Source organism: Xiphias gladius, chromosome 10, assembly GCF_016859285.1.
Source record: "Xiphias gladius isolate SHS-SW01 ecotype Sanya breed wild chromosome 10, ASM1685928v1, whole genome shotgun sequence".
Classification (NCBI taxonomy): Eukaryota; Metazoa; Chordata; class Actinopteri; order Istiophoriformes; family Xiphiidae; genus Xiphias; species Xiphias gladius.
The window spans coordinates 13,481,113-13,495,516 of record NC_053409.1 but is presented as its reverse complement, the minus strand read 5'-3'; the positions used below and the strand labels follow the sequence as shown (position 1 = coordinate 13,495,516).

At 43.1% G+C, this 14,404-nt stretch overlaps 1 protein-coding gene across 1 annotated transcript in view; it reads right to left on the bottom strand.

Moving 5' to 3' along the window:
- Positions 1–14,404, bottom strand: part of mnat1 (MNAT1 component of CDK activating kinase) — a 31,220-nt gene that overhangs the window by 13,191 nt on the left and 3,625 nt on the right. Inside the window, exons 2-6 of the mRNA XM_040136786.1 lie at positions 11,002–11,154; positions 10,558–10,631; positions 9,817–9,920; positions 9,450–9,590; positions 8,267–8,398 (exon numbers count right to left, since the gene is read on the bottom strand). Of these exons, the coding sequence (XP_039992720.1) occupies positions 8,267–8,398; positions 9,450–9,590; positions 9,817–9,920; positions 10,558–10,631; positions 11,002–11,154 (604 nt within the window). The remainder of the gene's footprint in view (positions 1–8,266; positions 8,399–9,449; positions 9,591–9,816; positions 9,921–10,557; positions 10,632–11,001; positions 11,155–14,404) is intronic.

The following is a 14,404-nucleotide window of genomic DNA, read 5'->3' as shown; positions in this document are numbered from 1 at the left end:
GAAGATGAGCCAGAGCCATGAAACTAACCTGGAATTAAAAAGATGAAGTCTAAACAAACATAGACTATCTTAGAGACTAGCAAGGGAACTCAGAGACAAAGGGAAGATAAAAAGATAAGAGATAAAGCAAAGAAAAGAGTAGAGGGGAAGTATAAACAACAGAACACAGAGAGAAGCTGATGAAAACCAAACTAAACGAGTAACATGTGCCCGGCGGCCTCAGACTGCCCGCCCTCACACATGCTTTGGCCCATGCGAGCGCACACACGGGGAAATAAAGCAACCAAAGCTGAGCTTGAACTTAAAAAAGCACCGAGTGATGCACACTGAGATGGAAATTGATGCAGAGTTTCTTGGCCAAACACAACATGGCGGTAACTGACCAAGTCGGGCCGGAATGTGTTAAAGAGACAAAACAACAAAACATACACACAAAGAAAACTTATACTATACATTTTCAATGTTATATATAATCAATATGTAGTGAAGCACTCCAGGATTCTTCTTGTGACTGAAAGTTGTAACTTTTTTTCTACACTTTTCTTCAATGTGCCTCATTTGCAATGTTGCAAATAAATGAGCAGGATTGGATTTGTATACAATTTTGGCAACAATGAACTAAAGTACTTGGATATGTCAGGTATTTCATTCACTTTATTTCACTGTATTTTATCCCTAAGAATTTTCACTGTTGATTTTTCCAAAAATATACTATATCATAATATATATCAATATTGCTATACAACACTACATATACTGTGATTTCCCAAAATGACTTTCAGCTACCTTAACAGAACAAGCCTGAACCTGTTGCATATAGCAGTGGTTTATACATGCAAGTGGGGGGGAGCAGCAGGGATATGGACAGTGGCAGCATAGTAACAGCAAGACAGTGGGTTTTTCCAGAAAAGGGCTAATGAAAAGTTGAATGTCTACTGAAAAAACAACCTGTCTTTTTGATGCATTGCCTTATACTTATGAAATTGCAATAACTGGAATAACAGGTATTGTTCTTCTCCATGTTTTATTTCTTTTTATATAATTAAATCAAATTATCGATAAAAATCAGCCACATCAAACTCTTGCTCCTTGACTGTAAGGGATGCCACAATATGACACTTATAAATGTTTGGTCATTTATTGTATACCAAAAAACAACACCCAATAAACCATGGATGTAGGAATAGATGGTATTTTAGCCCATTGCCCATATCTGAATGCCATAGTTTTAGAAACACTGTTCCCTTAAAACAGAAAATACTAGACCCACACTTCTCTACGGTTTTCTGTCAACCTCTAACCCCAAGGTGCCAGCGATCCCCTATCCTGTCCCATCCATTCATCCAACACAGTGGAGCCCCACCACAGGCTAATGAAACCCAGACCAACCAACCCATACCCAGTCACTCTCCCTCTCTTTCACAATCCTTCAGTCTCTCCATCCATCTTCTTTCAGACTTTAAGCACTGTTTAACTCCCCTACTGTGCCAATCAAAGAGACGCACTGGGACGAAGGGGTGGAGGGGGAAGCTGAAGAAAAGTCGACGATTGTGGAGAAAGACAGAGTTGAAGATAGCTAAAGGGCAGTAAATCAGATTTTTAAGCTACGTATGGAACAGAGCCAACCTTCAGACTAGAGAAATTTCTGTTGCATTCCTCTGCAAGGGCACCTTGAAAACTGGCAGACACACATCAGCACAAACAAACACAGCATAAGACATGCACACACAAGAACAGGTTTTTCTCTTCTGAATATATTTACAAACATGTGTAAATTAATGATTTGTAGTATATCTAAACTGCTTTGATACAAGACAAGCTTTCTGACTGTCCCTCTAACACAGAGCTGTGTCCTCTCAGACCCGCTCTGTCCTCCACTCCATCTAATAATACTGCTGAAACTTTCAATCATGAACTCATCACATCCTATTAAAAGCTTGTGTGAATTACGGCATATGAATGTTGTTTTCGAAATGCTCTGGTGAAAGAAAGCAACAGAAGGGGAGAGAGTGTGGACCCCCAACCAGGACCAGCAGAGCAGAAATGGCTAAGGGACTAGGGGCCACTGGAACAACACCACTGAAAGAGCCAACACAAACATCTGCTTTTAACATCACAGAGGCCCATCTTACTACATATGCAACATTATGTGTGCCCTCATGATGCTTTTTAATACCCCTGTGACACTAAAACGAAACTCTGGGGGCCGTCAATCTTAATAAAACTGCAGGGGAAGATGATTTGAGGAAATCACCATTGTGCCAGAGGGAGTAGTCCTCCTTCTGCTGTTCTGATCCTCCTACATCTACCTCAGATCTAGATGGAGTTCAACTGATCTAGTAATACCAGCTTCAACTTCTAGGAGCGGAACCATTTTAAAAGGTCAAGTCAAGCGGTAACTGGTGCCAATTCCTTGTGTTGGTGGAGGGGACAGGTGTGCTGGCTTGGAAAACCGTTAAGCATTCTAGGCCTCTTGGAGGGTTGAATTTGGCTCGTGATATGCTGTCACATTACTCTTTCTTAACTCTGTTGTCCGTGTTAACAGTACCATCTGAGAAAGCAACAGGGTTAGCCCATCTGACATGAGTGATGCAGCCAACATTCATGTAACTTTTATGGGATAGGGATCTCATAAAAGTCACATTACTTTTAAGGTATGAGAGGTCTGCCCCGAAGGCACGGCACCGACTGTGTGAAAGTCACAGAGATGGTTGGGTGTTTGCTATAAGTGCTCCTTAATTTTGATACAATCTCATTGACAGGCTTGATTTTTTTTTATTTCAATCATTCTTTAAAACTCACTTTTATAATTGCGACATTGTTTTCTTGCCTGCCCTAACCCCACATGCTTTATAGCTGCTTGATTTGCTTGCACTACTTCTATGCTTTTTCTTTTTTAATTTTTTAATTTTGTTAAGGAAATAGAAAGTGCTGAATTATGGAAATTTAATAGATTAGATGCTCAATGTTACTGAACAGGAGAGTACATTGGTCCAACACGTAGGAGGTCTGTTTGAGGTCTAATGTTCACAATGCCAATCTTGATCAAAAGCTGACTGGTCAATAGCTCAAATTGTGGGTCACCGGTAAGAATTCCACCAGAAACACGTGTCTCACTCAAGCATGTGCGCTCGCACACACTGCACAATCATCAGCACTCTCCAGGCTGCCCATCTCTCCCCTGACTTTGCAGTTCAGCAGAACATATCAAGGTCATTTAGAGAGTAACCCCTCCATCAGCACAAACTTACACAAAACCACGTATACTTGCTTGGTTCCCGAGGGTTTGGGGAGCCACAGTTATCTTAAGCAGAGCTCCAGAGGCAGTGAGGCCCCATTCACTAATGCACAAAGTGATAATGAGAACAATGGAAAGGGAAACAGTGGTCAGCATTGTATAGGGGATAAAATTAATAAGCCTAGTGAAAGGCCAGCCTAGTGCCATCCCATCCTCAGCCCTCACTTCCACCTTGTGCCCTGGCACTGCCAGTGCTTCTGTATGGATAAAGAGCTTTGGGCTACCCACTGGCCTACTGAGCAGCAAGTAGCAAGTGTAAAAGCTGCTGCTCACATAGTGCCTCCCCTCGCCTTAAAAGTTTAAATATAACTGCCTGACTTGCGGCAGCTGCCCCAGCGCAAAGCCCCTAAAGCTGACAACTCCTTTTTCCGCTGGGTTGGGCTAGGCCGGCTTGCCCATGGGCAAGGGTTGTTGAGGCCAACCTAAACAGGGCCAAGCCTGGGGCAGGGGCAGAGGTGTGAATGCCCACATGTGCTGGTGCCAATCAGGGCTGACGGTTCTCTTTACCGCCCGAGCTGACCCCCTCTCTCCAAGCTCCTGCAGCTATCAACGTACATGCCAACAATCCAATGAAAAGGAAAAGGCCAAAGGGCAAGGGTTATGCACTCTCTCACATAACACTAGTCGGCTTTGGTTTGTGAATGCTTTATATGTCAAAATTTTATTTATTTACTTATTTTTTATTTCAAAATTTTTTGTATAAAACAACAACACAAATACCTGTGTCTGTTACTAATTGTCTTAAGAGTGTGAATAAGAGAAATGACAGAGTGGGGGTTGCGGGGAGTGTGTAGCGACAAACCCACAGGCAGAACAGGTTAGGCCAGTCTGCCAGAATAAAGCAAAGCACAGCTTGGCCTGCACTGACGAGTACGTCTACTGAGCAGAGGTCACTGTAGAGGACAACCTAACCAGGTAAAACAGACCTGAGCAAACAAGCTCACAGCATGAGCATATGTATGTATAAGTGTGTGTACTTGTGCTTGTGTTTTCTATGGTGGTCAAATTCCACCGCCTAAGTGTAGAACAGAATAAAGCCAGAGAGGAACCCAGGGTTTTTTCAGTCAGCTACACATCTCGTTTAGGAATAAACTTTCCACCCACATTTGGCTGATTGTGCGTGTGAGTTGAACTTTGTTTATGTGTGTTTGTGTGTGTGTGTGTATGTGCCTCCTGCTTTCATTAGGTGCCCATGCCGGCTTCGTCAGGTATGTCAGCTGCTCTGCCGCCTTTGAGGAGTGGATTGGGCCCCAGCAGTGCTGGAACCTGGGACCTTTCATTTAAGATGGCGCTGAAAGCTGTCCCAAGGTGGAGAGATTCCCCATCGGTCAACTGCTTTCAGGAATGGGACACTATAGCAGCTGAGGACAATCCCTAACCTCACACATACACTCTTAGAATGGAAAACAAAATGACTATATAGTCACAAATAAAGTCAGTATGCTAAAATACAATCAAAAACAACAACAACAACAACAAAAAAACAATTACTCATGTAATGCTTAAACAAGACACAATTCATATGCTGATAACCCTCAACTCATGTTTATGTTTTGTCAGAGCAGGTGTCAAGCAGGATGACTCTTGTCATCCTGCTTGGCACTTAGGCTGGTTTTATGTGTCAGACAACAACAAGCAACCTGTTTAAACAGCGAATAGTTGCTTCCCTCCCACACAGAGAGTCTCTTTTTGATATCAGTGGACATCTATTTTAACAAGACACTTTATTCTTCAAAGATGTTTACTCAGACTGGGTAAGGGGGGTGTGCGCGTACGTGTTATGTGTGTGTGTGCACGCACATGCACCCGCACACGGGTATGTGTGTGTCTTAGTTCAATAGAGTGCCTACAAAGTGAGGGATTAGCTAGTGATTTCAGACCATTCCTGAGGCAAGACCAGGCCCATCCCACCTCGCATCACACCTGGACCGAGACTACTTTCCCTCAGGATCGGCTAACTTCCTCAAGCATCCATTTGACTGCATGTTAACACACAACCAGAATAATCAGGATCAGAGTTGGAGTCCCCTTCACTGACTCCTGGAAAATCACCCAGACTAAGAGCAGTGCCAGCATGGCTGAGATGTCCCCTTACACGTTCCCAGTAAACAGCATGACAAAACTAGATGCAACATTAGATCACTCTTTAAATAAAGATTGGAGCTATTGGGAAGCTGAGGAAGAACTGGCATCCTCAGGTTCCACAGATCGGACAGCTCAAAGACAGGGAGATATGTCATTCAAACAGTGACGGCTCACCTTGGCCCGGGGTGAGGCAGCTGGCTGAATTGCTGGGGGGCAGGTGGCGGTGGTGGTGGTAGAGGGGTGGGGGTAGGGAGGTAAGGGGCGCAATGAATGTCTGCTTTCGTGACTGGTGAACTTGCACATCACCAAAAACATCCAGATGGAAAAACAAGAGGACATGAATCAGCTCCCTGATGTTTCTACTTTGTTAATGTGTTTCACAGGAGAGTATTGATACTGGAGCTTCTACTAACAATTCCTTTACTGGTTAATCTTCGTTTTCCCGGAGCTCAAGGAAACATCTTCAAACTTCTTGTGTTGTCCTACCAACAGTCAAAGACGGAAAGCTATTCTGTATACTATTATATAAAAGTACCTCACAAGCTGGAGTCAGTTAATGTTCGCCATTCTTGCTTGGTAAATGACTCAAATGGCTGATTATCAAAATTGTTGTCTATTAATGTTATGTCGACTGACTAATCAATTATTAACTAGCCATTACAGCACTAATTGATTCCACTGTCAATAAAGAGAGGAGTATCTTGTAAGGAATATCATACAAATGTGCCTCAGCTTTAGAAATGTGTTTTTACGATTGCCTCCCCTAATTTCTGCTGAAGAAAAACTGAAATCCTGCTTGGAACAAGGGACCACAACCTAGCAGATAAATAAATTCCAGCAATATGCAGGAATCCACCGCTCTGTGCTGAAACCCCACCAAGTTAAGCAGAAGTCATTCTTATGGACGCTGAGGTGAAGGGAAATCCAAACCCACACGTTCCCCTGACTCAAGTCTCTCAATCCAACACAGCAGATGCATGGTGAGAACTCTGCTCCACTAACAGGAGCTCAGGGACGGGGAATGAAGAGAAATGGGAAGAAAGAAGCAAGGAAAAACAGCCCCAGAAAAAGCCAAGAGCAACATAATCATGCTGTTTCTCTCTCCATCAGCAAGTTTAACTTCATGCTGTATATCAAAGGGGTGAGATTCAGAGTACCACATCTTCCATTTGGATCAATTCAATGCTTTTGGACTGGTGGTGGATGAGCCAGTTGTTTCTCTGGGATTTAATGCGTAAATTAATACTTTTTGTAGTTTCACTGATTATTACTGCATCTGATTATTTCACCAAGAACTTTTAAGAGAGCGACACCAGTGGAAAAACACATTAAAATGGGCAGGAAGTCAAACAAAGATGGTAAAAGAGAGAATTTGGTTATACCTGAGTATGTCAAAACCTGGCTACAGATTGAGCCTAGGTAAGTACTAAGCAGATATCTCTCCCATGCACCACTGAACTGTGGGAAGACAACCATGTCTCATGAGGGTTGCTAGTGACGGGTGGGGGTGATGACACAGCCTATCTCATCACAGTAAAATGAAAATAAACGACTGCAAACCTGAACTACAGCCAAATGGAAGGTCTCTCCAGATACGATGAGCACAAAGCTGCATGCTTAGAGCGACTAGAGCCCTGAGCCCACATGCTCTCGCTGTGGGTCGCACTGCTCGCCCAGAGGAATGTGATGACATGACTGAAGGGGTAATGGCCTGTTCCCACACTGAGGAAGCACCAGACACGGACCAATATCCTCCCTTTGAAGGTCTGGACTATTAACACCAATCTATTGTCAACAAGCCCTCCATATAGAGAACTGAACTAAAAATCACACTTCGACCTTAACTGTTCAGACCCACCTAACCACCAGTTGATAGACGTATACAACCACATGACCTTAACCTGCATGTCTATAGTAGACATTTGTTATTTACGGTATGTATGACTTCTTCAAGGTCTTGTGTTTCACTGAGCTCACGCTGCTTTTACCTAAAACAGCAAAGCCCAGTCTGACTATTCCATACTAAAGTTGTGTTCAGAGCAAAATTACTTGCATGAAAAAATGTATCCACCTCATTTATTTGAATGAGGCCTATCTGTTGATGCGGCAGGGGTGGTAAAGCGTCATCTGATAAAAAAGACCAACCATTTGCAAATTCTTGGTATATTACTTTGTGACAGGGATTCTGTATCTCTACCTCACAATCATTGCAACAAAAAAAATAAAATAATTACTGCCATAATAACTTTCAAGGGTTGCAAAATCCTTTCTGACAAAACCAAAAAATCACTGTCCAGTGTTCTAGTGTCTGATAAGCCTTCAGTTTCGTGGCGCTATCCCCGTTTACACATACAGACTCAAACACAGGAGACAACAGAATGCCATGAATGGTTTCAAAAGTCGTGGGCGATCTAGTAGCCTAATGGGTTAGGTGCATACCACATAACCGCAATGTCCATGGTTTGTCTCCCAGCCAGGGGATCTTTGTTGCGTTTCATACCCCTCTCTCTCTCTCCGCCAAATTTCTTTTCTGTATTTCTGCTACTAATTCCAAATAAAACATTTTTTAAAAGTTTAAGTTGTCCCATATCTTGACCTGGGAAAGCTGAGAAAGGTTCAATTTTATTCATATGTCCTAGACAACCTGGTGACAACCAATCACATTTGTTTTTGATTCCTACAGCAAACTGAGACAACTCAACGACAGTCAATGGGTTCCCAGTTATCTATGATAAAACGTTTAGAGATAGTGGGGCTGGAAAAAGAAAAACAATACATAAAAGCACCATTTTGGCAATTGAGGCAGGCAACAGAGAGCCTGTCTGAATTTGTACGTGTGAACAGGGGGTTAAAGAGCTACTATGCCTAAAATGTCGTACTCACCATATGGATTCCAGTTGAAAATAGATTAGTGGGTTTGACCGTCTGTTTCTGATGTTCTATCTGGGTCTCCAGCTGGGCAGCACGGACCTTGTGTTGGGCAAGCAAGATGGTGGCAGGAAGTTGTGACTGCTCCTGGAGAAACAAATGGGATTTTGGATTTTATGAGAATGTTAATCTAGGTGTATGTGTAACATGCAACAAAGTGCTTTATCTGGAACTTTTCTGCTCAGTAAAAACAGCTAAAACTTGTACATGTTGAGCCCTTTTTCTCATGTAACTGTTGTATGTTGAGAAGAGATGAAAACACATTATGACTGTTAACAAAACTGTGGCAATGCAGGAAACGCTGCTTCAAGTGTACTGCGCCACCTTCACCTCCATTAAATGCAAGGTCGGACGTTTCAGTTGCTCCAGTGGAGTGTTGCCAAGCGCAGAGGTCTAACAACACAAGCTTAGACACATTGTTCACTCAAGAGGTAGGACATTTTTGATAGGGTGGACAGGAATGGCAGGACAATCTAGAGATGTCTTAGCATTTAACAATGAACCACAAGGGAATGAATAGCTAATGCTATTAAAAAAAATAAATACAAAAAAATGCATACAGACAAATAACGTAAATTCAGTGTTTACATTTAATTAGAACAATAATCAAGAAGAGAGTTCCAATTTGCAAGTGATGTATTTTATTTGATTAGTTAGCCACTTCTCAAGGAAATAGCAACAAAGAAATCTAAATATATGTATTGGCATATGCTTGTGTGCTCATGTGAGAACACTGAGCTTTTTGGCCACAGAGATGTACAGATGTCAGACTTCAGGAGAGTTCCCCCATGGGGGGTGTGAGCTGATCTCATCTGCCTACAGTCAACAGGCCCTGTGCCTTAAACAAACAAACACACAGCTTAGCCTGCTATCTGTGATGGTCCTTCAGCAGTCTACTCTGCAGGAACAATCACTTCCAAAGACCGCAGCTCAACACAATGGAGCCAAGAAGCTTTGGAATCACAGAATGAGAACAATGCAGCCCACAGCACATTTACTGTTAATAAGCTCTTAATGATCTCACAGCCATGAGCCCTCAGGCTGAGGGTGTGTATGTAAGATATCTGTGAATATGTGACCTGCCATTTGCTTCACTTGAATTGTCATTCTGTGGACATGCAACATGTGTGTTTCTCACCAGTTCATCCAGCAGAGCCTGCTTGTTCTTCCTCTTGGCCTGCAGTTGCCTGTGCTCCTCCTGCAGCGCCTCCAGCCTCCGCTGCTCATTGCCCTGCTGCTCCAGCAACAGCAGCTCCTCCAATTCCTCCTGCTCTCGGGTCTGAGGAGGAGATCGGTTAGCAAGAGAAAGAGCATGTTGCGAAAAAAATGCTGTAGTGTGTTTGACCTGGACGATGTATCTTAACAAGCTTGAACGGTGCCACACTGTACCTGACCCTATTGTCTGACCTCTCTAAGGATATCCTTCAAGTGTTTATTTTAGTATCACATTATAGTTATCAGTAAAGGCATCATGCATGTGTGGGGAAAATACACTTGGTACATACAAGTGTAGCCTTATTCCTCTGGATGAGATCTCTGTTCTCCCTCTGGTACTGCTCCATCCTCAGCTTGGTGTTCTCCACGTCAATGTTGTTTGTCAGGTTATACACTACAAAGAGGAGACACAAATCACCGTTAACCTCTTCAACCCAAGACACTTTAATGTCAATCAGCACAAACTCATGTTGTGCAGGCAAGCACTGTTCAAAAACCCATGACACAATTATTCTAAATTCTAGTCAAGAAGGTGTAACCTTAAACACAGCATCTGGCAATTCAATATTTCTCTAAACTTAAGTGAGATAGATCTTCTGTGATGCACAAAGGGAAAATTTAAGGAGAAAATGTGTTGTTTTAAGGTTAAAAATAGATGAGCTGGTCAACTTTGAGTGAACACATATCACTGATGTCACTGATGTATATAGAGAAAATATGTTTTCGCCCCATGGGGTTTTTTTTTGTTGTTGTTGCAGCACCACGGTTGGCCACTGGGACAAATTAGAAGCAAGGCTAACTTGCCGCACCATATCCAACTCTCTTAATACATCCAGGCCAAAAGTCCATGGTGGTTTGCCAGTCAAGACGTGTTAGCATTGGCAGAGCTACTCCCTGATTCATGCCCCTGGCAGCCATGAATGGCCGTAAAACATCACCCTGTGCAGCCAGAGTCAAGGAGAAATCATTACACTAGTAAGCATCCCTTCGCCCTCTGATTCAGCCTGAGATTACAAAGTCGATGCTCCTACCTATGTCCTCCACTTGCTCCAGGTAGTCATTATACTCTCTCAGGCTGGGGAAGTCAAAATCTCTCTTGTTGTATCTGCAGAGAGAGAACGGAACTCAAGATACAAATAGTAAAAACTAATGAAAGCAATGACATTAACAGCCTCCATTAAATCAACCCTTTATAATACCATCTCTGCATACTGCCTAATAGACACACATTAGATGTCAATTAAGAGGCTATTAAAGAACTGATGAGAGGGAGAGAAAGAGGGCGGGGGCTGCGAAGTAAAAACCTGGCAGGGAAAGAGCCTTTCCGTTTGAGCCCCCCCCGGGGAGAGTCATTGTCTACAAAACAAACAGTGTAATGAGAAAGACAAAGGTGGCTTAAGAAGTGGGCGAAGGCATGGGATGACACATAAACACGCAGAGCCGCACCCCTCACCCTCCCGGTCCCCCTCACTCACATCTTCAGCACCTTCTTGCGGATCTCCACCTCCTTATCTACGGTGGGGTCTTCGAAGAGCTGCACACGGAAGTTGCTCTTCCTCAGGGGCGTGTCGCACTGCACGCAGTTGCCCGAGCCGCGCACAAACAGCATCTCCACACAGTTCTCACATCTGCGGGAGAGACAACAAACAGAAAATACCACCAAGCTGAGGTGGACATTTCCAGAGATGACCCTCATCAGGCAGGCCCTGAGAGTCAGCTGTGTGCGTGCATGTAACGGCATATGTGGTTGCTGAAATACAATTTTCCTCCCAGTAAAGTAGATTCGTGTTTTTTTATGCCTGTAAGTTATCATCAGGCATAGTGGGTGATAATGGGTTATATGAATATTTCCTCTGAGTGCTCAAAGATGGCTGTGATTATGAATGGAATGTCGTTTAGGTTGCCTCCCACTCTCAGACAAGAGGAAATTAGTCTGACACCCCATCAGTGGAGTGTCTATCTACCCTTGAAAAACATTTGCTTTATTGTTATTTCAACAGACCTCAGTCATTCTACCACATTGCATAATATGATAAAATCCCAGCTCCGTAATTCACAGGGTAGTTTATCATTTAAGAATGGTTAAGTCTTACGTAATTTGGGAAAGGCAAAGAAATGCAGATGGACGACTGCAGTGTTTTGTGTATTCATTACTTAATTGGCAAGTATTTTAAATTGAACTGTCATTTGTGCTTAAACTCTCAGATAAATAAAAACCTTAACATTTTAAAAAAGCGTCAGTATTATATATCCATATGCAGTTCCAATTTTTTTTCCATTTTCTGCCAGAAAACATCATTATGATTCCTGTCATGGTGTCTAAATGAAGGGAAGCCGTATTATGGAGATGTTTAAACCCCATTTTTAAATACCGTGGAAATCTAGGCACTTATTGATCAAAGTATCTACTATAAATCTGTTTAATGGATATGACTGCTTTCCAAGACAAAATATGTAGTAGTACAGCACAGTCATGATGAGTTTTTCAGACGGCCTTTCATTCCTAATATAAAAGGCACCGTGAATCACAATTCTCTTTTTGTGAGCATGCCTCTCCACCAGTGAGAAAATACTGAACAAAGAGGCCTAAACACTTCTCAGACAATGTTGGGGTATTTCAGGTAAAGCCCAGGTTGAAACAGGAAGGTTTACTTCATGCACCATCATGACACAGCTCCACAGCAACTAACCAGCAGACCTACCTGAGGGCACAACCCTGAGCTCAGCCATCAATCACACCTTTATGCAGGTAGGCGTTTACCCATCAGTCACACTCAAGTGAGGAGTGGACACTGAGGACAATGGGAATGTTCCTAAATCTCCCCTGATGGGGTGGAGGGCTTGGATAAACGTTTGCACAGTACACTCTTTTAATTAAGTCCTTGTGGAGTTTTATTTCCACAGGAATTCACCTTCCTGCTTGTTACCACCTTTGCAAAAATGGATAACATCTGGTTTCCAAATGCCAGTATCTGATTTTTAACCACTGACAGTTTTCATAATAAAATATAGCAAAGGTGAGGGGAAAAAGACAGATTTTTCAGCATATGGCTGAGTCACTTCTTTCCTAAAGTCAAAGACTGGGCTTGAGACACTGGTGCCTAGTCAAAAGCTCTCCCCGGATCGAGCCTATTAGAACAATCATGAAAGAGTCCTCATGCAGGACATTTCACTTCATCAGCAGAATTCAAAACAAAAAAACTGTTAAAGGAGAAACTGCAGAGCCATGGAGTTTGGCTGTTTACGCATAGCGTCTCAGATATGGGTCAAACAAGCTCACCTGCCAAGTATCACACCAGCCATACAACACACACACAGATATAAAAACGACACAGCATTGCAGGGGACTATTTTACAAGCATGTCAGTTTAGCTTGTCTTAAATGAAGCAGCAATATAAAAATGAAAGCTGAACGCTACACAGAAACATCTGCGTTGTCCAGTTGGTGCTTCAGAGCACGAGGAGCCCGGTGCTCAAGCGCACCCTGGAAGAGGCAGATGTTCACTGTGGCCCCAGGCTACAGGAGATGTATAGGCCTGGCCATATGGAGGTAGATGGAGGGATTCAGCTTGTTTCCACAGGCCCACAAAGAGCCCATTCATCAACACGGGGCAAGGAGTGGGGCGTAGCTTGCCCCCTGCCCTATAAATGGACCACACAACAGAACTCTCCATAGGGGAAATCCTGTGTAACTCTAGAGCAAAGAGAAGAACGTCTAAAGAGGAGGGAGGAGACTTTGAGTCAATTTGCCATCTTTCCTCTGAAGTTTGCCTCCTCTAAGTGACAGCTTTTAGACTATGTGCCTGTTGCAATTTTTAATCAAAGGGGGACTCAGAAATCTCTTGCCAAGGCTAGACAATGTTGCTAGGCATACAGAACAGACATTTAAGTGAACAGCCAGATCTCTAGCAGCTTGCCATCATCGTGTCCCGGGGCAGTTGTTGCTGACTGAGTGCTCCTGACTCCTCCCTTTCTCACCTGTCCTGCTCTGAGCTCCAGGCTCCTATCTCTCCCATCTGCAGCTGTCAGCAGGTCAGAGAAGGGGGTGGTAAGAGGAGGGTAAACAGGGTCCTGGCTCAGCAAAGAGGCTCCCCCACCACTGCCACTATCACCCCACCACTGCTCGGTGACAATTTGGTATCTTTGCCTCCTCCCTTTGCAGGACTGAACAAAAAAAAAAAGAAAAAAGAAAGAGAAACACAAGGAGCTGGATCCACCCGTTTCTGTCACAAAGCTCAACATTTTCTCAGGACTTTCTTAGAGCCCTTGACTGAGTTCACACGGAGCGGAGCTGGCTTTATGTCATATTTAAACCTGCTATGACGCTCTGTCCTGCCCTGTGACCTACAATACCTGCAGCAGCACAGTCAAAAAATGCTGAGGCCAAGGAGTATGATTGCTTACACATGAAGCTAGCGTCAGGCTTCTGTGATCTTAAAAAATAAACCACAGATTTGGAGTATTCTATAGAGTAGCAAAGTGGATTTCATAGAGTAGCAAAGTGGGAAGAGTAAATTTGAATTTAAAAATGTTATTTTAATGAAAAGCTCAAAGTTTCTAAAAATAAAAACACAGGGATATGAATATTTTAATGATATTATAGAAAATACAGTGAGAACTAAAAGCTAACCCAGAGGCGGTGCAGAAGTTAGGCTCTCCATTAGCAGCAAAGGCTGGCTAATTGGCAGTCTTTCACAGCCATGCCCCATGGAACTTGGATGTCTCTCTTAAAGTAACAGTTCGACATTGTAGGAAATATGATTAGCTGCATTCTTGCTGAGGCTTTTACTAGAAGATCTATACCACTTTCATGTCTGTCTGTTAAATATAAAGCTCCTGCCACGAGGCGGTTAGCTCAGCTTGGCATAAGGACTAGAA